The sequence below is a fragment of the Astatotilapia calliptera genome, chromosome 7, assembly GCF_900246225.1.
Source record: "Astatotilapia calliptera chromosome 7, fAstCal1.2, whole genome shotgun sequence".
Classification (NCBI taxonomy): Eukaryota; Metazoa; Chordata; class Actinopteri; order Cichliformes; family Cichlidae; genus Astatotilapia; species Astatotilapia calliptera.
Genome location: NC_039308.1, coordinates 34,977,009 through 34,999,073, shown reverse-complemented (window position 1 = coordinate 34,999,073; position 22,065 = coordinate 34,977,009). Strand labels below are relative to the sequence as shown.

At 38.7% G+C, this 22,065-nt stretch overlaps 1 protein-coding gene across 3 annotated transcripts; it reads right to left on the bottom strand.

Annotated features, from left to right (window-relative positions):
* Positions 1–17,044: 17,044 nt before the first annotated feature.
* Positions 17,045–21,673, bottom strand: LOC113027373 (E3 ubiquitin/ISG15 ligase TRIM25-like). Of its 3 annotated transcripts, none has more exons than XR_003273036.1 (2): positions 19,132–19,578; positions 17,045–19,008 (listed from the first exon to the last, which is right to left on the bottom strand). XR_003273036.1 is itself a non-coding variant. In XM_026176991.1 (2 exons), the coding sequence occupies exons 1-2, from the start codon at positions 21,589–21,591 to the stop codon at positions 18,999–19,001; spliced, it is 810 nt and encodes a 269-aa protein (XP_026032776.1). In that variant the 5' UTR covers positions 21,592–21,673; the 3' UTR covers positions 17,045–18,998. The 3 variants fall into 3 exon arrangements, 1 of the variants encoding a protein (XP_026032776.1); XR_003273037.1 differs by having other exon boundaries at positions 19,232–19,578; XM_026176991.1 differs by lacking the exon at positions 19,132–19,578 and adding an exon at positions 20,792–21,673.
* Between the last annotated feature and the right edge of the window lie 392 nt (positions 21,674–22,065).

Here is a 22,065-nt window from a genome sequence, read left to right as displayed (position 1 = left end):
TACCACCAGCTCCTTGGTTTTACTGGCGTTGATCTGGAGGTAGTTCAGCTGGCACCAGTCCACAAAGTCTTGAGTCAGTCCTCTGTACTCCTTGTCGTCCCCATCAGTGATGAGGCCGACTATTGCAGAGTCATCAGAGAACTTCTGCAGGAAGCAGGAAGCACTGGGTGGAATTGTGGGAGAACTGACGAGACAAGGAAGCAAAGTAGGATACTCTCACATGAGACACAGACCTTCAAAGTAAAATAGGAAGTAGCACAGACGCAGACTTGACTAGGGGAGACAGAGCAACTGAGCAACTAAGAAACAAAGAACAACAACAAAGAGACACAGAGGGCAGCTACTAAATACTCAGAGAACTAAACAGAATACAAGAAAGCCAAACTAAGACGCTAGACTATAGAATAAACTGGGGCAACAAAGAACTAAGAGCATAATACAAAAACTCAGAGACACAAGAAACTCAAAACACTGGGTCACCGACCCAGGACTGTGACAGGAACAGTCTATTTGTGTTTAAGGGCATGAAATGTCACTTTTTTTTATAACACTCAGAACAACAGTGTAACCAATGTTTTCAAAAAACAAACATGTTTCATGTCTGCAGCACATATTTTGTCCAGATCAAGTGGGAATGAGTCACTTTGGCAAGACAAGAACCGGCACTTTAAAAGAAGTGGAAAAGAACAGTTGCTTTTTTCTAAAGTAGGTTTAGGTTTTTAATGCCTAAACCAAACCAAATTGTTTCATTTGTGAATGGCGAACCACAAACAACCCCTTCACCACCAACCATCCAGCCTTCAAATGTGTTTTTTTGGTCTTTAAAAGGGAAACTACAGGTTTTGTGAACATGAAAATGAATCAGTACGTGAAGAAACGGTGGGATATTCATGTTGCTTTTATTTTTTGACCTCTTTCTCTCATCTACACGCTACTCTCATCACCACAAACAGATTCTTGCTCTGTTCAGTACCTGTTTAGCTGACATATTCTGAGAGCAGTCATTGAAGTGGAGCAGCTGTGTGTCAGATTGGTTGTCAGTCGATTTAAACCTATTGACTGGTGGTAACTCAAAGCTACAAGATTAACAGATTTAATTTACGCTACAGTTAATTTGAACCTTTTCTCCCACTATTATGTCCTTCGGTGCCATGTGGCAGCACCACACACAGCAGCTCAAAGTTTTCAGTGTGTTATATGCAACCATGTGAAAAACTGAGTACACTCTTATATTTGCAATAAGAATTAAGAAGGTAAGTAGCAGCCACCATCAAGTGCGAGCACCTCTGCAGAAGCAGATGTTTGGCAGTTTGCTGGTCTGGAGTATTTGGGTGTATTATCATAGAGCCACAATCTGTAGGCCAGACTGTACAATGGTCAAAGAAATTGCAAAAAGTCCAAGAGCTACACGTCACACTTTACACCTCAGTTTTCATGTTAGATTTTAAAGTTTTTTACAGTATTAGAATTAGAAAAAAAAAACTGAACAAGAATGAGATGTGCCTCTTCTCTCTGAAAAGAACATGGCAGCACAGCTTAGGGTTGCAAAACTGCCATTGAGCAAACCACAAGATTTATGGAACAATGTCCCTTGGACAGATGAGTAGAGATGTTTGGTCATAAATCATAGCAGCATGTTTGGTAAAAACCAAACACAGGATATCAGTGCAAACACCTCACTGTCAAGCATCTGACTTTGTTTTGCAGCCACAGGTCACGGGTAAGTTGCACTTGCTCCATCAACCATGAAGTCCTCTGTATACCGGAGTATTCTAGAGATAAATGTGAGGCTGCCTGTTTAGCAACTAAAGCTTGACCCAAACTCTGTCACAAAACATTACAATGATCCCAAGCGCAGCAGCAAACCTACAACAGAGTAGCTGAAAAAGAATCAAGGTGCTGCAATGCCCAAAAGTCCAGATTTCAGTCTGATGAAAATGTTGTGGCAGGATCTTTATGATCTTTAAAATGATTAAAATGATATTTAAAAAAAGAAAACTGTAAATAAACAAATCTGGAAACCTCAATGAACTGTAGCAAGTTTGTAAAAATGGAGAAAAAAAAAGTGTTCGTAATGATGGGACATCTTACTCTTGGCCACTGATAGAGGAATATGGTCCCAGATTTCTTTTCAGCACTATAGCCAGGCTGACAAAGAGTCACAGCTCTGTTGATCCTTCTATTCCTTTAGCTCTCTATAGTATTGACTTCAAGAAGTCACAAATAAAAAGAAATAAAACATTCATCACTAACCACAGACTCCTCACAGATGTATTATTTAACTGCTGATATTTATTTAGACTGCTATTCCTATTGTTGTCTCTGAGCATATTTCATCCAAACCATCAACATGTCTATTAGAACATCTGTAGTATAGACTGGTTTCTAACCTTTCACCTACCATACACTTCCTCACCCAAAGTGGGTGATTCATCAAAAATTATTTACTTCACTTTATATTACTGCTACTTCAAAGAAAATTCAATGAGATAATGAAGCAAACAGTGAATGTGCTGTGAAGCCTCTGCAAAACACTGGTGCAAGAAAGGTGAAAATCCTCTGTAGGACTGATAGGAAAGCAGTTCAAAAGCTGGATAATAATTCACAAGGGGAAAAGAAATACACAGAGATAGGTGGAGAGTGGGGACAGAGAGAGAGAAAGGAAAGAGTTAAAGGGATTGTCCTGAAGGGACGAGGGAAGTGTTTTATTATTTGTTGGGTTTTTTTATTGTTTGGGTCTCAGCTGGCAGATACAACATATTCTCTCTCTCTCTCTCTCTCTGTGTGTGTGTGTGTGTGTGTGTGTGTGTGTGTGTGTGTGTGTGTGTGTGTGTGTGTGTGTGTGTGTGTGTGTGTGTGTGTGTGATTCCGATATTCCACATGTTATGGGGACTTAACTGTATTTGCATCAAATTATGGGAACATTTCCTCCTTATGGGGACAAACAGTAGGATCTTCTAATGTAAATGGTTAAAGAGTAACATGGCATAGGCTTAGGGTTAGACCTTATGGTTAAGATTAGAGTAATTCTCCAGGAGATTTATGTAAGCCACTGTTGTATCCTCTAAAATGATAGAAACATGGCTTTGAGGAAAAACTGCTTATGCCACACACACACACACACACACACGCACACACACACACACACGCACCTACCTAAGTGAAACTGCCCTTTGAGGTTAAGATTTACATAATGATCGTGTATTGGTTTGATTTATCAGTTCAAATCCAAAACTCCCATTTCTTTATCATCCCCTGGGTGAAGCTGTTTACTGATCTGCTGTCCCTAATCGGATGAGCAAGGCACTAACGAAGCCTGGGTGAGAATTCGATTCCCAGCGGGGGCCCAAACATATTAAAAATAAGCAAAAACTGTGCCCGGCTAAACGGAACATCTATTAGATATGTTTAATAATAATAAAGTATGTGTATTTGAATATGACAGGAAGCGATTCAGAGTCAAACGAACAAGAACCCTCAGGGGATGAAATGTGCCGAGGGAGCTTAAGTGTTATGAGGAATTAGGTTAAACATAAAGGAGAAAGCGTTTAAATGAAAATATAGAAGCCTTTAGAGAGATTATCCGGCTATACATAATGCATTTGTTTCTATGCCTAATGCCTTTATATTGCAACTAAAATAAGATTATTAATGCATATTGCTATATTTTGCTATTAGTATTTGTTTATTCCTATTAACAATATTGTCCATGTCCATCTCTCAGTATTCTTCTACTTGCTGTTTGAGCTCTGAGGCCATGCAAATTGATTTGAGCAGTTCTTACAGAAAACAAACAAAAACTCATTTCATAAAAGAATTTGGTATTTTGGTCAAAGTGAAAATGTTTGTACTAAAAGCTGAAACAAACAGCTGAAACTGGTGCCAGCAGCATATATGGGATTTCCCCCCCAACTTTTGTGAAGGAAATATAAATGTGGGATGCCCAATCCCTGTAGCTTTTTATACTGTGCAGAAGTGTAGTGCCATTGCCCCATGACAGTCCTCTGTGTTGTTTGTCTTCATTAAGGTACATGCAAAAGACACCAAGATGCTACAAAGTAACACCCGTACACTGCAACTGCAGAAGTGTAACTGTACACAATATTTGTGTAAAAGATGAAGAATGCATCTTTCTGCAGCTTCTATGGGGAAAAAAGAAAATTTAGATTAAGGACTGCAGGGTAGAGGGAACAAGACATTTCTAAAGATGAATGTTTACAGACAATGTTTCCTGGGCTAATTCTGTTTGGTCAGTCATGGTGTCTACATTTGGTTGAAAACTTAACCATAAAAAGTCACCCTTCTTAGACTCTTACAAAGATATAAACAGAGGTGGGACCAAGTCATTGTTTTGCAAGTCTCAAGTAAGTCTCAAGTCTTAATCCTCAAGTCTCAAGTCAAGTCTCAAGTAATGTCAGGCAAGTCAGAGTCGAGTCTCAAGTCACTGGTGTAAAAGTCCGAGTCAAGTCACAAGTCTGAAATTTTGAATTTCAAGTCCTTTCGAGTCTTTAAAAAAAAAAAGAAAAAAGCATGTTGCAGTTATGCTAAATGTAAATATTAGACCATGTAATTTTTAAATCTGTGTTTTTCTCAACACATGACAAAATAGTGAACTTAGAAAATATACACAAATTGTGAAATTGCACCTCTTTAAAATGCAGCTCAATTAAACCTAGCTCCAAGAATAATTTTCACCGACAGTTCTGAGATAAGCTGCATGTTATTCTTGGATGCGGTTGTAGGACCGGCTTTAAAATCGCATGACAAAAATATCATACATATTAAAAAAAACTGTATCACCAACGTAGCCTGGACAACATTTGCTAGTTAGATGAAGTCAGCTATCTCATCGTAGCATATTTATATGCATATTTATAATTATACGGTTCTTGGAGTGAGTGCACACACTCATGAAGTTTAGTAACTTCCGGTCACTGCAACAAGCCCAGGTACAGTTTACCGACGGATGGGTGCAGGACCTTGAAATGCACCGTGTAGAACGAAAGACCATCGTACGTATCATAAGTTTACCAGTCTCACAAATCGTCGTCATAAATACACATACGTTAACCGTTTATTAATAGGACCTTTGAGCTCAACGGTAATTAATTAGTAGTGGAAATAATTTCTGGTAGCATCACAGAAATGTAGCAGTGACAACAATATTGTATGCTGTAATCGTACTGGGCAATTAGTGATACAAAACAACTGTTTTATCCTGTGAATAAAAGTATATGTTTTTGTCAATGTACCATAATAACAGAAGCGAAACGCAATATTGTGTCAGGACAATTCACTATTTATGCACAATAAACAAAGGAGCATAGCGCGACAATTTCTGTTCAGCGCCAGACTTGCTTGTAACCTATATCACCAATTATGTTAAGAAAAATGACGCATTAACTACAACAGCAGACTGACCTTCGTGTAAATGCTTGGAGCAGACTAACCTGTGAGCTGGAGTGTTCTGGGACGTTATATTTGATCTTTGAATGGCTGCAATCCAGGCCACCCGTCTTGTCTTTGTTACTTCGGAAACATGGCTCGAACAATTTCTCTTCAAAGACATAATCTGATAACAACCGATCTCTTTACCCGTCGGCTTCCCGTGGCTGTCATGCGACCGGCTATTGCAGTTAATAATACAACGGCTTCTTGACATTTTTGTGTTTCTTTTTATCGCTGTGTGACTGATTTCAATTGAAAGCCTGCGTGCGCTAGTACCTCTTGCCACGAGTTCCCAGAATCCTTTGCGGTTTACCCCTGAATGACGTCACATTTTCAATCTCTATATAATATGCATGTTAAATTTTATATTTGGGGTGAAATATCAAGTCTTTTCAAGTAAACCGGTTCAAGTCCAATTCAAGTCCCAGGTCATTGGTGTAAAAGTCCAAGTCAAGTCACAAGTCTTAGAACATTTTTTCAAGTCAAGTCTAAAGTCATAAAATTAATGACTCGAGTCTGACTCGAGTCCAAGTCATGTGACTCGAGTCCACACCTCTGGATATAAATGTAACTAAATTTCAGTCATATTTGTATGTTTATCCTATTGAGGAAGTGGATGTCTAAAAGATACAAATAAGGTTACATTTAGTGGAAAAGTTTAAGACATATAATTATTAAAACAATTTTAATCCAGCATTTGATTTACATTTATACTATACTAAATATATGATATGTATAACATACAAATATAATCTCTGGCTCTCTTCCACCAGTGTTGGGAAGGTTACTTTTAAAATGTATTCCATTACAGAATACATGCCCCAAAATGTATTCTGTAACGTATTCCATTATGTTACTCAATGACAGTAACGTATTCTGAATACTTTGGATTACTTAATATATTATCATGCTTTTTACAACAACGTGAATGTACTATTGCTGTGTGATTTATTACTATTACTGAAGATCCGCGACTCCGAACTGTAGTAAAGGGACCTCTGACTAATACGGCGGGGTCCCTGTCGGCTCGTAGCCGAAAAATAGTTTTACTTTGTTGTGTGGGTCAACTTTTCTGGCGAGAGACAGAGAGAGGCGTTGAAAGGCTGCTCCAACGGAACTTATTGTTTTCGGAGGAAAACACGAACACGGTGTACAGTCGAGTCTTAATAGCTTACTTACAACTGGGCTCGTCAGGCACTCTTCTTGGCTGCAGTGGTTATTATTATATTTACATGCTTCCAGCTCCCGTTTTTGCTCGATAACAACTCGTACCTTTCCACTCCCCTTTTTCTCCCTCCTCGCGCTCACAGACCCATAACGTGTATGGCAGTCCATTCTCCCTGCAGCACGGACTACACTGCCCATGATGCTACATTCTTTAGAGCTATGCTTGTAGCATTCTGCCTGTTAGCTTAGCACAACAACAACAACAACAACGAAAAGGCGCTCTCTCACCCAGGAAGCACACAGTCGCAGAGAGAGAGAGAGAGAGAGAGCGTCGCCCTGTAACCATGGCAACCGTAACGCTGCCCCCTGGAACAACAGAACGTAGCTGTCAAACAAAACTCAAACAGTCCTGACAAAATGAAACAGGAAAGTACCGCAGTGTAATCCATTTATTTCAACAAAGTAACTGTATTCTAAATACCACCTTTTTAAACGGTAACTGTAACGGAATACAGTTACTCATATTTTGTATTTTAAATACGTAACGGCGGTACATGTATTCCGTTACTCCCCAACACTGTCTTCCACAGCATGTATTATGTCCTGTCTCTCTCCCCTCACTCCCAAACAGTCGTTCGTCCCTGAGCCTGGTTCTGAAAGAGGTTTCTTCCTGTTTGAAGGGAGTTTTTCCTTCCCACTGTTGCCAAGTGGTACCTACACATAGGTAGTGTCTTATGGTTTTGGTGTTTTCGTTTATTATTTTTAAGCTCTTTACCTTACATTATAAAGCATCTCGAGGCGACTACTGTGATTTGGCAGTAAATAAATAAAACTGTGTAATTGAAAGGATGTTGAAATGAAATTCAAAATGTTGGGTGCTGCAAAGGTAGTATGTAAAAAAGATTTTAAAAAAGTAATGATCTCCATATTTCATAAATTTGCATTTTATTTACACTACAATAGATAACTGCAAAAATGTAGCATTTTATTAAAAATATTAGTTCATTTTGAATTTGATTGCAGCAGCATATAAGATTGGCAGATGGCAATTATTTAAATTCAGTAATTTATGTATGCATTTGAATTTTCTATGGCTGAAAAACACATTTAGCCTCTGTTAAAAACCACAATCAAATCAAATTCACATCCACTCCAGGTATCACACCCTAAAACCAAAATCTTGTTTTGTCATCTGCAACCGGATAATAGGTGGATTTAAACCAATAGCACAACAGTAACAATTTCATATATGACGGTGTCATTTTAGGTATACTTTCAGCGACACAGGGACATTTCACCATGTGGCATAGGTTGCTGGTCAAAGCAGGTTCTCCATTTTTTTGCCAAGCTCATCTTCTATTAGGATTCTCTTGTGTCAACATCATTTCTCTTATATGTATGTGTGTGTGTGTGTGTGTGTGTATATATATATATATATATATATATATATATATTATATACACACACACACACATACATATAAGAGAAAATGATGTTGACACAAGAGAATATATATATATATATATATATATATATATCCCCTTTACTTTAAAAGTTAAGAGAGCTCAAAAATGCAAAAAAACAAAACAACACAAAACACAGAAAACATAAAGTGCAGAATTTCTGCATATCCTTACTTAAAGAACCTGTAACTCAGAAATTATTCATGGTATGAAAGCAAAAATTTCTTAATTAAATAAACTTTAAATACATTTTATTTAAAGCAGTAAAGCAGCACAGTTTGATTAAATAGGATTTGGACATTGCAAATTTCACTCCTGACCAAAAGATTTATCCGTCAACAGCACAATTTCTTAGCAATATTTGGTTTTTTTTAACACTGATCAATTAAATATTTCTAAACTTTAATTTAACATTGCTTCACGCTCTCATTTGTTCATCAATTTATTCATTGCCTCTCTCGCTCTCAATCATGCATGCATCAATTCATGTTATATACATTTTTCAATATGCATGTTGAGTGCATTCAATGTGGATGACTTCAGTCAAACATACATTTTAATTTAACACGTTTGATCAGCGGTTTAATTCATTCATCTGTTTGTAGGTTGTAGGTTGATTTAAATTTTTCAGCTGTGATCTGTGCAGGTATCTTTCATGAATATCAAACTCCCCTCAAAGTGACTAACGCTCTTCTGAAGCACACACATCCAGTGCGCATGCTGTGACTTGAAGTCACTTGATCACTCTCTTCACTAACTCAATTTACAAATAAGTACATTAATACATTTTTGAAGTTTGTTTTAATTACTCAAAGGTATTATATTTTTTAATCCATGTTTTATAATGTATATTTCATCCATATTATATTTTGCACAGAAAGACAAGTGTGTGTTGTCTGTGGAGTTGATCTTCTGATGCTTTGGGTGAATGACTCATTTAAACAGCCAGTCTATGAAATGAATAATCAATGCATCTATCTGCTTTTTCGTAACAAAGATTAAAAACAAACTTTCATGTTTACCCTTCGTTCGCATTTAAAAATGTGTGGGGTTTTGTGTAGCAACCGTGTTCTCTATTAGCCAGCGCCAGCCTTTCCTGTTTCCCTGCCATTCTCCCTCAGTGTGTTTCTATAGTAACCTTGGCTAAAATCCAAACAGCCGGTAGGGCCCTCTGAAGGGCACTACGCAGGCAAGATGAAAGATTTCCACCAGGCGACTGCAGCTTCTAGGCAACAGATAAATGTGATTCTTAAAGGAGGACATGGCTCCGCTGAGCAGAGAAGTGACAGTGAATATCAGGGTGAGAGTGCCCCATCCAACATCTTTATATAGCTAATAATAATCTGGTTACATGTTAGTCTGCATGGTGCATCAGTGAATGTGACTATCTGATCAATATTTCACAGAAGATACAACCAAACACACTGGCTAGAAGCAACATATGTAAACACAGTGAGTTTATTTGCTTTGTTGTCATAGGTGGCTCCAATGGCCAGTAATGATCATATGCAAAAGGTATATGTGACCAACATATGAAGCTTCCAGTTCGGCATCTGGTAGTACTCATCTCGGGGTTTTTTTAGATTTATTGGTGGGTGGAGATCAAAAATATCAGCTAATGATAGCTAACAGGGTTAGCAAGGTGCATCTATAGTCTCTGTGGGTACGAGCTGATTAGTGCTAAGTAGCAGACTAATAAATTAAAACATTTTACTCATCTTGGGAAGGCTGCAGTCCATGCAACACTGTCAGACAAATGCATTAAAAATGCTTGAAAAGGCACCAAAACCATAAACGCTGCTGGGAGTTCCAGTTTTTTAAATTAACAGAGGTGAGGCCTAGCAGACAGCTAGCAGGCCTATTGGCAACCACTTGCCACTCAAGGGGCCAGGCCAATAATAATACTAACTAAGGTAAAAAAAATATTACCCTCCCACATTAGTCATTAAGAGAGACAAAAAATACTGCTTTTTGTACCAGGCTATAAAATGATTTATATTTACTATAAAGGTCTATGGAGAATTGCTTTCAGAGTCAGCTTCAGAGGAACTGCAGTTTTTTGGAACTTCTTCTTGGCTTGTTTTATCAGCCCCTGAGGTTGCCACCATTTTTTCCACTCAGCTAGGGAAAAGCATCTGCTGGCTGTTAAAGGAACTGCAGAGTAGCAAATATTTAAAGAGGAATCCAAAAGATCTTAAAGATGGCTAATATTCTGCTTATTGATATAGCACTGTAGTACAGTGCTATATGATGAGCACAATATAGTGTTGGAGTTTATATAAAGGGTTTTTTCAGCTGTGCAACCTAAAGTTACAGTCGTACCAGAAACAAAGAAAAATATTGCAAAACATTTTATAACTTTTTAAAATTTGTAAGCTAACAGTAGCCTGGATTGTTGCAGCTGAGTGATGTATAGCATTAGAGGACTAAATGTGAGTCTTTTTGGGCCCTTGTACTTGTTTTGGATTTGGATTTTTTATAAGATAAGACAATTAATTTTGAGGTATAGCTATTTGAAGGATCTACAAAATTATGTGAGAGAATATGAAATAGTATGCAATGCAATTTATCAGCTACACAAATATTTCTTCTGTCATCCAATACCTTATCATGGCGGATGGGTTTGTGTGTCCCAGGGATCCCAGGGGCTATGTTGTCATGGGGTTTTTTGCACCCTGGTAGGGTGTTCCATGGCAAATTAGTCCTGGGTGAGGAACCAGACAAAGAGCGATTTAGAAAGCCGTGTCAGTGACAGGGAACCTAGGGAACAGTTCACCCTGCCCAGGATAGGGTCACCATGGCCCAGGCCTGAGGGTGCCTGAAGGTGAGTGCCTTGTGGCCGGGCCTTAGTCCATGGGGCCCTGCTGGGAACAACCTGAAAAAGGGACATGGGCACACCACCTGCAGGAGGCTGGCTGGGGAACAGGTCCTGACTTTAGAGTTGGATCAGGTGGCAGAGTAGGATGCTGGACAGACCTGAGGCGCCTACACGTATACGACGAGACAACGTAAAGTGACAGAGGCCCCGGTCCACGAGATCTTCACCTCGCACCTCTGGCAGAGTTTCGACAGCATTTGGAGGGATACATGGTCACCTATGGTCACAAGCTTCCTTCGAAGAGTGCTAAAATATCGAAGAGTGTCTTTTAAATATGCTCAGAAAAAAAGAGAAGCATACAAAAACCTTAAGATGAAACGGGATCTTTTTTGTTTTCATTCCCACGCTCATGTCACCGTTTCTTCGATTCCCAGACACAGTTTGGCTGTTGAGGCAGCAACCAACGAAGGAGTTTAAAGCTCTGAGCATCAGTGTTTCTGTTTGTTCCCTGAAAGATTCATAAGCGCCACATCCACATGAATCATTCACTAAGGAAATGATTGCCGTAAACATGAAGTGCCATCCCTGCCACTGTGCGCTGAAAAATTCATGCTTTTTAAGTCATAAATTATGACACGCTGCTCTCTCCTCTTGCCGGTGGGGTGGAGGGTGAGGTGGGTGGCTGTGACTCCCTCCTCGTCAACCATCCTCTTCCTGACTGAAATTCTCAGTCTCTCACCGTCTCACAGAAAAGCCAAAATTAAAAGGAGCGAGTGTTGAATGAGATATCCACACTTGAGGATACCACATGGAAAAATCCTCCATACTAGTATTATGTAGTATGAGCATGTAGTAGTAGCATTTTGTGGAATTTTAGTTTTAACTATAATTTCTACTGATAATAACAAAGAAGAGACTTAGAAAGCTTCTGTTATTTTTATGTTTCCTTTTTAACATGGGTGGCTTTTTGAAAATGCAGTTTACATAAGATTTTGGCTTATTTATATCCTGTTTGCTAATTTCTTTTTCAGTACTTTTCACTGATGTTACCATATTTCTGGGTTTCAGGTATTACCTGGATGCAATGTCCAGATAGAGGTGAATCGATGGCAAAACAAAGAAAAGTTGTAACAAATGCTTGCTGTAACCCACAAGCATGAACTTTTAATAAAAATATTTGTTAACAAACAGAATGAGCATGGAAGTTGAAGAAAATTCTGAAAATGTGCCTAATGCACTCTTTAATGTCTAGTATGACAGCTTCACTGTTAAAATGCCTAAGCCCACACATCCGGAAGCATGTTATCTGGCTGATTGTCAATAACAGTAACGTGATATTGATGCAGCTGGCTGCAGGTTTAATGCAGATGAGTGTCATGTAAAAGTTAGGACCCAAATACAGGAGACTAGAAGCATTCGTTTTAATGTAAGTCCTTAAATAAATCAGAGAGTGACATTGTAAATCCACAAGATGTGAAGGGCAAGGAAAAATGCCAGGCTGCACCTGAGGAACAAATGTGGGAATCATAATTGATGCTGTGACGAAGACTGAGGGTAAAGCTGAGCATACACTGTATGATTTTTGGCTCATTTAGAGAAGATTTTTCAGTCACATGACCATTTTGGGGATCGGCCTGAGTTTCGCCTTAATCGTGTATTATGCATCATGTATACATGGGGTAATGAGAAGCGATTAACACCTCACAACCAGCTCCTGATCAGCAATCGTATAGTCACAAGAAAATCAAACCTGTTTGAAGTCCTGGTCGCCCCTCGTGAGGGTATCGCACTGTTGAAGTAGTGCCACGAGCCAGTTTAACACAACTTCTCACACTGCGCACGTGCAAACACAGAAATGGAAGTAAAAAAGACAGAGTAGCACGGCGGTGCAGTGTGTGATCTGGACACAAGCGATGGAGGCCCAACTTGTATAACTTTGGCAAGCTCATCCGAGCCTTTTCGATGTGGCCTCACAAAATTATCACGACCGCAACAACCGTGAAAATAGTTGGATGGACATTGCTGCTCAATCACAGCTGCCTGATCAATGTTTTTCATTAGCAATTTAGCAAAGCTGATGGCGGTGGTGTGTCTGTGTCAGTAAAAAAAAGAGAGCGAGAGACAGACTTTGTGTGATGTTACGGACGCACAGTGTGAGCACTCAGGTTGCCTCAGAGCATTGGGCTGTATAGTGTGAGACCCGTGATCGTGTGATCGTGACCTACGAACTTCTAACCCCTGCGATTTAGTCGTGCAGTTTGAGCAGGAGCTGAATAATGCGACTGAAAAATCGCACAGTGTTTGCCCAGCTTAAGACTGGACTATTTATATAAAAGGGTGGAGTAAGGAGTGACCAAAGGGAGATACACAGAGCACTACACGACAAACACAGGAAGCTCATTTTGTACATCTGGATTTAATGTTTTCAGTGGGAGAGAGAAACATTTTTCATTCTTCTGTTGGCTTCTCCAGCCTTATTAACTTTTTCACTTATTATAAACACTTCTTCTCAAATTAAGTAAGATGGTAGATATGTCAGGGAAGATTGCGGGTAAACAACAAGACAGTATCAGAATGCTTTGAGTTCTGAGTGATGGGAGAAAAGCACTGTTTCTATCAGGATGGAGGTGGGGTGGTATCACCTTTGTGTGCTTCTTGTGCCCAAAGATCTTTTATACGTTCCAGTAATAAGGAGGAGACATGGTGTGTGTCGCTGGTACAAAGTAGTGATTTGATTCTGGATGAAGTTTGTGCTGGTGTCCCTGTCATGTGGTTGTAGTTATTTGACAGTTGCCACAGTTGGTTTCTCACAGTTGTTTTCTTTACAGCTCTGTAAGATCATGTCCAAGTTTTGTGCTGCAGTGTCTGTGTGAAAACCACCTAGTGTTAGATGTGTTCATTTCTCCAGGCCAACCTCGGAAACGATACTTGCTTCCTAAGAAGGCAATGACTCATGAAATATTTTACAAGCCCCTGGTTTAGGTACTTAAAACAATATTTGATTAGCTGTTTCATTTTGATCACCACAAAGAGCACCTTTTTTTTTATCAGCGCATACAGAGAATGTGGCTCCTTTATGAACTTCTGGCTACTCCAGCCATGTGTCTTTCTATGCTAATATTTGATTGTTATTTCACTGGATTGCAGCTAGTTTATGTGACGGTTACAGGCTTTGCATAAAATAACAGATACGTGATGAGGAGGTGGGCATTTTATCAGTGTCCAATATAACCATGTAGCCCTTGGCCCATCAATTCACTGCAGAAAGTCGTATAAACTGGTTTGCTGGATCGTAAACAGACTGTGAAAGCAGTGAAAACAGTCACACTAACAGTGCAATGCCTTGTAAAAAATTTGACAAAACTATAAATGATAATTTTTTTTATTATTTTTAAACAAATATTGTCAAACACTGGACATCATAGATCAAATATTCAATCTAATAAAAAATATAGCGTTGTTAGACTGGTTTCACCACACAAGCCCACAAGGGGCTTCTGGACATTCTACTCAAAATATTTCTATAGGAGGCAGGAACCTCGGGGCAAATGACTGCAGCGAATCTGCACTGCTATCAAACTCGATTCCAATGCAACATGTTTCATCAGTTTTCTACAAAGTGGTGCAAGGAGAAATAAATTAATCTCAAGCTAAAAGTTGCAAGACTCTGGCAAGCAAATAAGCAAAATCGAAACAGTGGCAAAGTCAAAAAACCAACATAAGGAGCAAAACTAAAGTAGGAGGGAAAAAATAACACTTTAAACAAAGTCAAATATCTATCAGTGGATAGATGGAAATCTAGATAGAAATCAGGTGAGCATAAATGTTTCCAGTCAGACATAAAGGAAGCAAAACCCAAAACAAGATACAAGATGTAAAACAACTTTTGAAATAAAACAGGAAGCAACTAAAATTCACATCTTAAACCCAGAGACAAGAAGACACACTCAATATAACACAGGCGCAGAGGAAACACTGGGGAGAATAGAAAAACAAAATCAGAACCACAACCAAAAATCAATATAACAAAACCCTAGAATTACATTGTTTTAATTCATTAGAGAAACATTTGTTGCACATTAAGAAAGCATACCGGGGACTTCAGCCACATCACGTCAGGTACTTGGCACCCTACACCCCCTACAGGTTTGGAAATGTCATGTCACTGACCAATCTTAGTAGCCCAAATAGGTCTAGGGAGGAGGTCAGGACATGATTCACTCTTCATATTCCCCATGCTTTCATGTAGTATTTCATGTAGCCAAGTATTGTATGTCAGTACCTGTTTTCAAGACAGTTAAAAGGAAGTTGCTCCAACTCCAAAAGCATTCAGGGAATGAAACATGTGGCTTGACTTCAGATTAAAATTTCCTCTCTAATGAGCATAAAATGATGCCGTGATAAATTAAAACAATGTAAAAGATTTGATAAGTACTTTTTTTTTGAGTTCAGTGCTTTGCTTTATTATCATGATATAACTTGCTATGTGTACATATAGTAGTTTAGAAGTTTTTTTTTTATCTTATTATACTGAATGCAGTATCGAATTACAGTAGATGTGTAATTGGGGTATGACTGAGTTTGTTTAGCATTTGTACATTTGATGTATTGTTTTTTTTACATAGTATTAGTTCCCCACAAAATAAACTGCAAAACGTTGTAAATAAGGCGAGAACGAACAAAACAAGGTAAGGGTTCTAATTAATGCCTGACAGAAATACATACCTTTATGTAAAGATTTAAACATATACCAGTCTTATTTTCTTTATTCCAGTTTTAGGATATTAAAAGTGCCATAAGCTTAATTGCAGATTAAACCTGCAGCGTGCATGTGACTGATTAGATTTAGCTGATATTGAGACAATCATGTTAGATCTCCTCCTCCAAATAGTTGCTCAGTCACACTTATCAGTGTTCAGGAGAGTGATCACTGGAAATTTAGCATCTTAAAATTGAGGATCATCATGCACCTTGTTATCAGTGCGGGCCCTTGGTTTCAGTTCATTATTTTAAAATGTGTGTGTGTGTGTGTGTGTGTGTGTGTGTTCCTCCCTCTCTTTTTTCCGCTCTCACTGCCAGATCCTGATTTTTTTTTTTCTTTTCCTGGGGAGTGTGTGGTCCTATCTGTGTGAGCATGTTCCCGTCTTTGTGTGTGTTCCTCTCGCTCTCTCTCTCTGTATATTCGGCCCTCACCTCGAGGCGAGTCGATCCTCTTACAGTAATACCATTGCCTAATCTCAGAGGCGTATCAGAGGGAGCTCAGAGCGCTCTGCACTAATAGGTTCACACAAATGGGATCTAGTCAAAAACCTCCCAATCCTCCTGCCACTGTAAATATGGAGAGCATTATCTGCGTCCGCCTGGAGGCCTCTGATGTGGAACTGATGCAGATTTGACAGAGAGACTGAGAGATAGCGGCCAAAAAAAGATGATTTAACATGCTGTTGACGTAGTTACAGCGGTAATTTGATTGGTTGTAGAGATGAATTGAATCAAATTTCAACTTTTAAAAGTCTGATGCAGCCTGGTCATTCATACAGGATTGTTCTCTCAACTTATTTGATACCTTTGAAGGCCAAAGCAAAGCTTTAATGTTGCGGTTGCTCTTTTTAAAAACTTTATTTTACAGGTTGGTTGAACAGATTGTTTCTTTGAAAATATATACCAGGCATACAGCTGTAATAGTGCTTTTAATGCACTTTATAGTCTGCATTTATCATATCGTGGTAATAAAAGAATATGCACATAATGCAGCATTACAGTCACGATTAACCTCATTCCACAGTGTGTCTACAGCAAAACATTTTCTGTATTCCTTGCTGTAAAATCAGTTACACATTTTGTTATGTATTTCACTTATTTTTCCCTTGAATAAATGTAGGTTTCAGGCCAGTCAGTTGACTGTACTGATGATACAAGCATAGCATATCTGCTATCATAAATTTGTCAGTCTACTTCCCCTACAATTTTTAGTTTTTGTTTTGTTTTTTTAGTCACTGGCACCTTCCTGAGGTGAGCTGTATTTATGACTCTGGAAATATTCAGTATGCATATTTTTTTGACATTACAAGCTTTAATTTTAAGGTAATTATTTTTATTTTAATTTAAGTTTTCTAATCACAACATACTAAAGTTTTGCAGTCAATCATGTCTTACAGTGTACTGCAGCCGAAAACATCAGGCATGTACTTAAAACCCAAAGGAACACAGATAATTGCAGTTTTGCTTAAAAATTGCTGAAAATAAAAGCGTATACATTAAAACATTTTGGAATATGTGTCATAGATAAAAGATAAAGGAGACAATATAATGATATATAAAACATATAATGAACAGAAACAGAACCATTAAAAAAAGTGTTTTTGTTTTTTACCATAGACTGGAATGAAAAGGAGGCAAGAATCCTGTAACAACAACAACAACAATGGTAATAATATTAACAGGTAGATAAATAAAATTAGTAAAGTCAACTCTAGTTTGAAAGACATTAGCAGAATAAATAAAATGAAGAAAACAATCAGAAAACGTCTATGCAGCAGTACAGCATTGAAGTTTTGTAAGTCTTATAAATAGTTTGTGTCCCCAGAAAACATCAGTTTTTATGTTTGTCACTATTGCAATTCTCATTTCAATTAAGATAAAAAAACAAAAAACAATAAACAACAAAAAATATATATATTTGAAGGTTGAACCTCTAATGGAGAAGTGATTGTGACTGGAAAATGTTGTGAAAGAATAATTTAATAACGTTATTGTCGTAGTTAAACATATACCAAACATGTCAAAGCTTGCAAAGTTAAACTACTACTAAAAAATCTTTAAACCTCTCAATCACAAAAAGATGCAGTAATATATGTGAAAATATTAATAATGCTGGCTGTTCTCACTGGTGGCGCTGATTCTTCACTGAAGTGAGAATTATAATGAAAGCAAAGCTGAGAGAGACAAATGCAGTCATGCAGTGACATCAAGAGGGTGCAAACAGTACTGCTCTATTTAAACGCAGGCTGCTGCTTATTTCAGTGGTTGCACTCAGGTCAAGACACAAACATGCATTTATAAACCTTAAACACTGCTTTGTCAAAAGAAATATATGTACAAATCAATGAAATATGAACAAAATAATGTAAGATACCAAAAACGCATATCTCTCTTATAACTGCAGATATCGGTGACAGTGTCTTCCATGATGGCTATGACAAAGACCTTTATATCTTCCAATAGTTAGAATTAGTTAGAATGTTATTTAAAATGAAAACTCAGTCATACATGTGATTGGTGATGGTGATGTACCCTACTGCTTGCCCTGTGACAGACTTGCAGCTCTGAATGGACTGATGGATGAAATTCACATATTTAGGGAGTTTGTTATTCCTGTGTTTACATTTCAGTTTGACCAGAAATTTTCAGAGCTCTTTTTATTTTAGGGCACCATCATATTTGGAACTTAAATAAAGGAAATGCATATATAAAAGTGATTAGAAGTGTCATTTCAATTGAATCCAACCAAGATGTATACAAATGCCCTTTCCCATTCTTGACAGTAAACTTTAATCAGTGTAATATTTTTAATTAGAGACGGAGAGCTGTGGAGCAGGGGGGCTAGCACTAGAAAATCACGTTTCTATGTTATCATATTTTACAGTTTACATCCAATTTATAAACTTCAAGATGACATAAGTGAGTGTGTTTAACAAAAACTCAATTAGTCCAAAATAAGAAACTAATCTTTACAATCTCATCTAATGACTGCGGTCTACTTGAGCTCAACTACAGATCCATAACCAACAAAAAATCCTGCATAGAGCGGCTGAGTGAATGTTGCCTGCACTCTGTGGAGGAGAGTTATGTCGTCAGAAACACTGTAGAAGGACAGAGTACCTGCACTGTGGTCCAGATACACTCCAGTAGTGGAGGACTGACATGTGGAGATGTGAGTCCTGATATTGTCATGTCTAAATTCAAATTTATCTCTTATACTATATAGCGCCCAAGATGTGTCATCATTCCCAAATCCATAAACTGGTAGTCTGTTTGTGTTTGTGACTGCTACTGCAACAGTCCTAGACCACGTCACCTCCCAGTAACACTGGCCAGCACAATTAGGATCTCCTGAAAGAAAAAAAATGTCTCATTTCAGCAGGTTATTTAAAAAAAATTTGTTTGTGTACTATGTTTTTGTAGTGCTATGTTTTTGTAGTGCTTTTTTCTTGCTAGCAGATATTAAAATCTCACTTTCTGTGTTTGGAACCAGTGTGATATGTTGTGAATATTTTAAGAATTCCTCTCTAGTTGTGTGTTCTCTTTGTGACGGTGACTGATCACAGTCACTCACTGTTGCTGATAGCTTGGTCCATTGTCCTTTGAGTATGTCCTGCGTCTTTTCCCTGATTTCTGACAGAGAAGCTGTCACATCATCAAAGTTACACAGAGGGTGAATACTGATGCTGGGTGGCTTCTCACTGAAAGTCAAGCTTGGCTGTGAGGGATACTTTTGTAGAAAGGTGATGTAATCCTGCATGTGACAGAGTTGTTCCAACTCAGATTTCTTCTGTTGTAGATCAACAGTCTCCTGCTTCAACTTTTCTTGAATCTCTGTAAGTCGACTCACCTCCTTTTTTTGCTTAGATCTGATCTGCTGCTTTACAGTTTTTTCTGATTGCTTAAGCACATTTTTTGTAACTATTGGCTAATTTTGCAAAACTCTTCACACAAATAAGAAAACCTGTCACCCAATTATCAAAACATTGTAGTTCTCTTGCAAAAACGAACACAGCTAGATTAACTCTTCACACCTTCGTAAAAATGGTGTTTCCGTATCAAACAGTCACACAAGCCATCATCTACTAAGCACACAATGCGCCAACTGCACACTGATGGTATGAATACAAAACACATCTGGCTTTTGCTTTCTCTGTGCACAAGGTAGGCTATGTCAGTTTGAGCTCATACTTCTGTCATAGATCCATAAGCATAGAGGGATCCAAACTTCAAGTACTGGTGTTTATTCAAACACATCAAAACAAACACAAGTGTTCATTTCCAAGTATAGGATTATTTGCAATCGCCATAATGACTATATGGGTTACTTGGTCTGCAGTGAACATGCTTCCTCTGCCCCAGCATCTGGTCATCTAGCAATTCTGTAAAGTAACAATTTCAGTATTTTTACATCAATGGTATTGGTGTGTTTCTCATTGGCATATGGCAGTGCTACAAATCTTTGTGCAAAGTGACTGTACTAACCGATTCTCATTTCAAGATGTCCTTATGGTGCTTGCTACAGTGTAGCGGCTCAGTTTAGGCTGGACCCGTTGGCCAGCTACCCTCAGGGTCATTCCACGGTTGATTACATGGTCCACTATTGTAGCTCTGATGTCATCAGTAATTCTATTTCTTACTCTTCCTACCCTTCCTCTCCCCCCTCCTCATTTTCCTCTCCCCCCTCCTCATTTTCCTCTCCCCCCTCCTCATCTTCCTCTTGCTCCTCCTTGTCCTTGTCGTCCTCTTCATCCTACTTCTTCACCTCCACGTCCTCTTCCTCGGCCTCCTCTTCTTCTCACTCTTTCTGCTCCCTCCATTGTACTCCGCACACACAGCTTACCTGTATTATAGTGCTTAGGCAGATTGCAAAGTGAACGAATTATCTAAAAAAGTTTTCACATGTGAAAGTGTGCCAGACAGTTGGCAAGTTAGTGTTAATGATAGCCATACATGTGTATACTTTTGCTAGGAGTGTGTTGGAAATTTGGTAATTGAGTGTTGTGCAGTGAATTGTGCCTACAGTTTTGCAAACTCAGTGAGTGGTTTTGCTATAAGTCTGAATAGTTTTAGAGATTGTGCTACAGGAATCACAGTTAGTGTTCAAGCATTCAGAAAAAACTGTAAATCAGACCTTATTTTTTCTAGGAGGCAGATAAGCTCTGTGAAGATTATCTCACTGTCCCTTACAGCTTTATCTGCAGATTGACTGATGGCCTTCATTTTCTGCTGAAGAACCCACATGTGTTTATCTTGGTCCTTAATTCTCTGCTGGATTTTCTCCTGACACACCTCGAGCTCTCTCTGCTTCTCACTCATTTCTTTTGCAGCTGAAACTGTGTCGTGGCCTTTATGTTCATCCATGGAGCACAGATAAAAGATACACTGCTGATCAGTGCGACAGAAAATCTTCATAGCTTCATTGTGATGAGAGCAGATATTGTCCTGAAGCTTCTGGGAGGGGTCCACCAGCTTGTGTTTCCTAAAGGCGGGGGATTCATAGTGAGGCTGGAGGTGCTGCTCACAGTAAGAGACCAGACACTGCAGACAGGACTTGACAGCTTTCAGCTTTCTCTCAGTGCAGACATCACAGCTCACATCTTCAGGTCCAGCATAGCGGTGAGTAGCAGGAGCAGTTTGTCCAGTCTTCTTCAGGTCCTCCACTAATTCTGCCAACATGGTGTTTTTCCCCAGAGCAGGCCTCGGTGCAAATGTCTGTCTGCACTGAGGACAGCTGTGGATGTTCTTCCGATCCTCTTCATCCCAGTGGATTTGAATACAGTTCATACAGTAGTTGTGTCCACAGGGAATAGTTACCGGATCCTTCAGGAGATCCAAACAGATCGAAAAGCAGAGTTTGTCCTGGTTTATCTGGGCTCCTCGCTGCGTCATTTCACCTCTGAGAATGCGATTGTGAAATAGTTTCACTTTCATCTTACCAGAAAAACAGGGCTGAGCTGCAGTTATTTCATTTCAGCTTCTAACACGCACTGACTGGCATGTCAGAGCACAGCATGCCGGTTACACTCATCTTTAAACTTGCAGATCTGTGATCAGGGCAGGAACAGAAAACACCTGAAATGAATGGGACTGACTTTTCTATATAACAGGAATGAGGGGGGAGGGGCTAATTCCTTCCTCATCAAACAAAGGTCAAAGTTTGTCAAGAGTGTGTGTTTGAGAGTAAGAGCACAATAAGCTTAGCAACTTAGCTTATCTGTGACTGAACTGCACCAATTTCATTGTATCATGAGTTAAAGAGGATTAAAGATTAGTCTTATGACTGAACAGATGCCACTTCCAAACTTATAGAACTAGCAGTTATTGTGTGGGTGAGGTACAAGTGTACCTCACAATTCATTATTTTCACTTAAAATTTGCTATCCGCGATTTTGTTCACCAACACAA

Coding starts and splice junctions, on each gene's coding strand:
- LOC113027373 (XM_026176991.1), bottom strand. CDS start 21,591: ATGAAAGTGAAACTATTTCACAATCGCATTCTCAGAGGTGAAATGACG.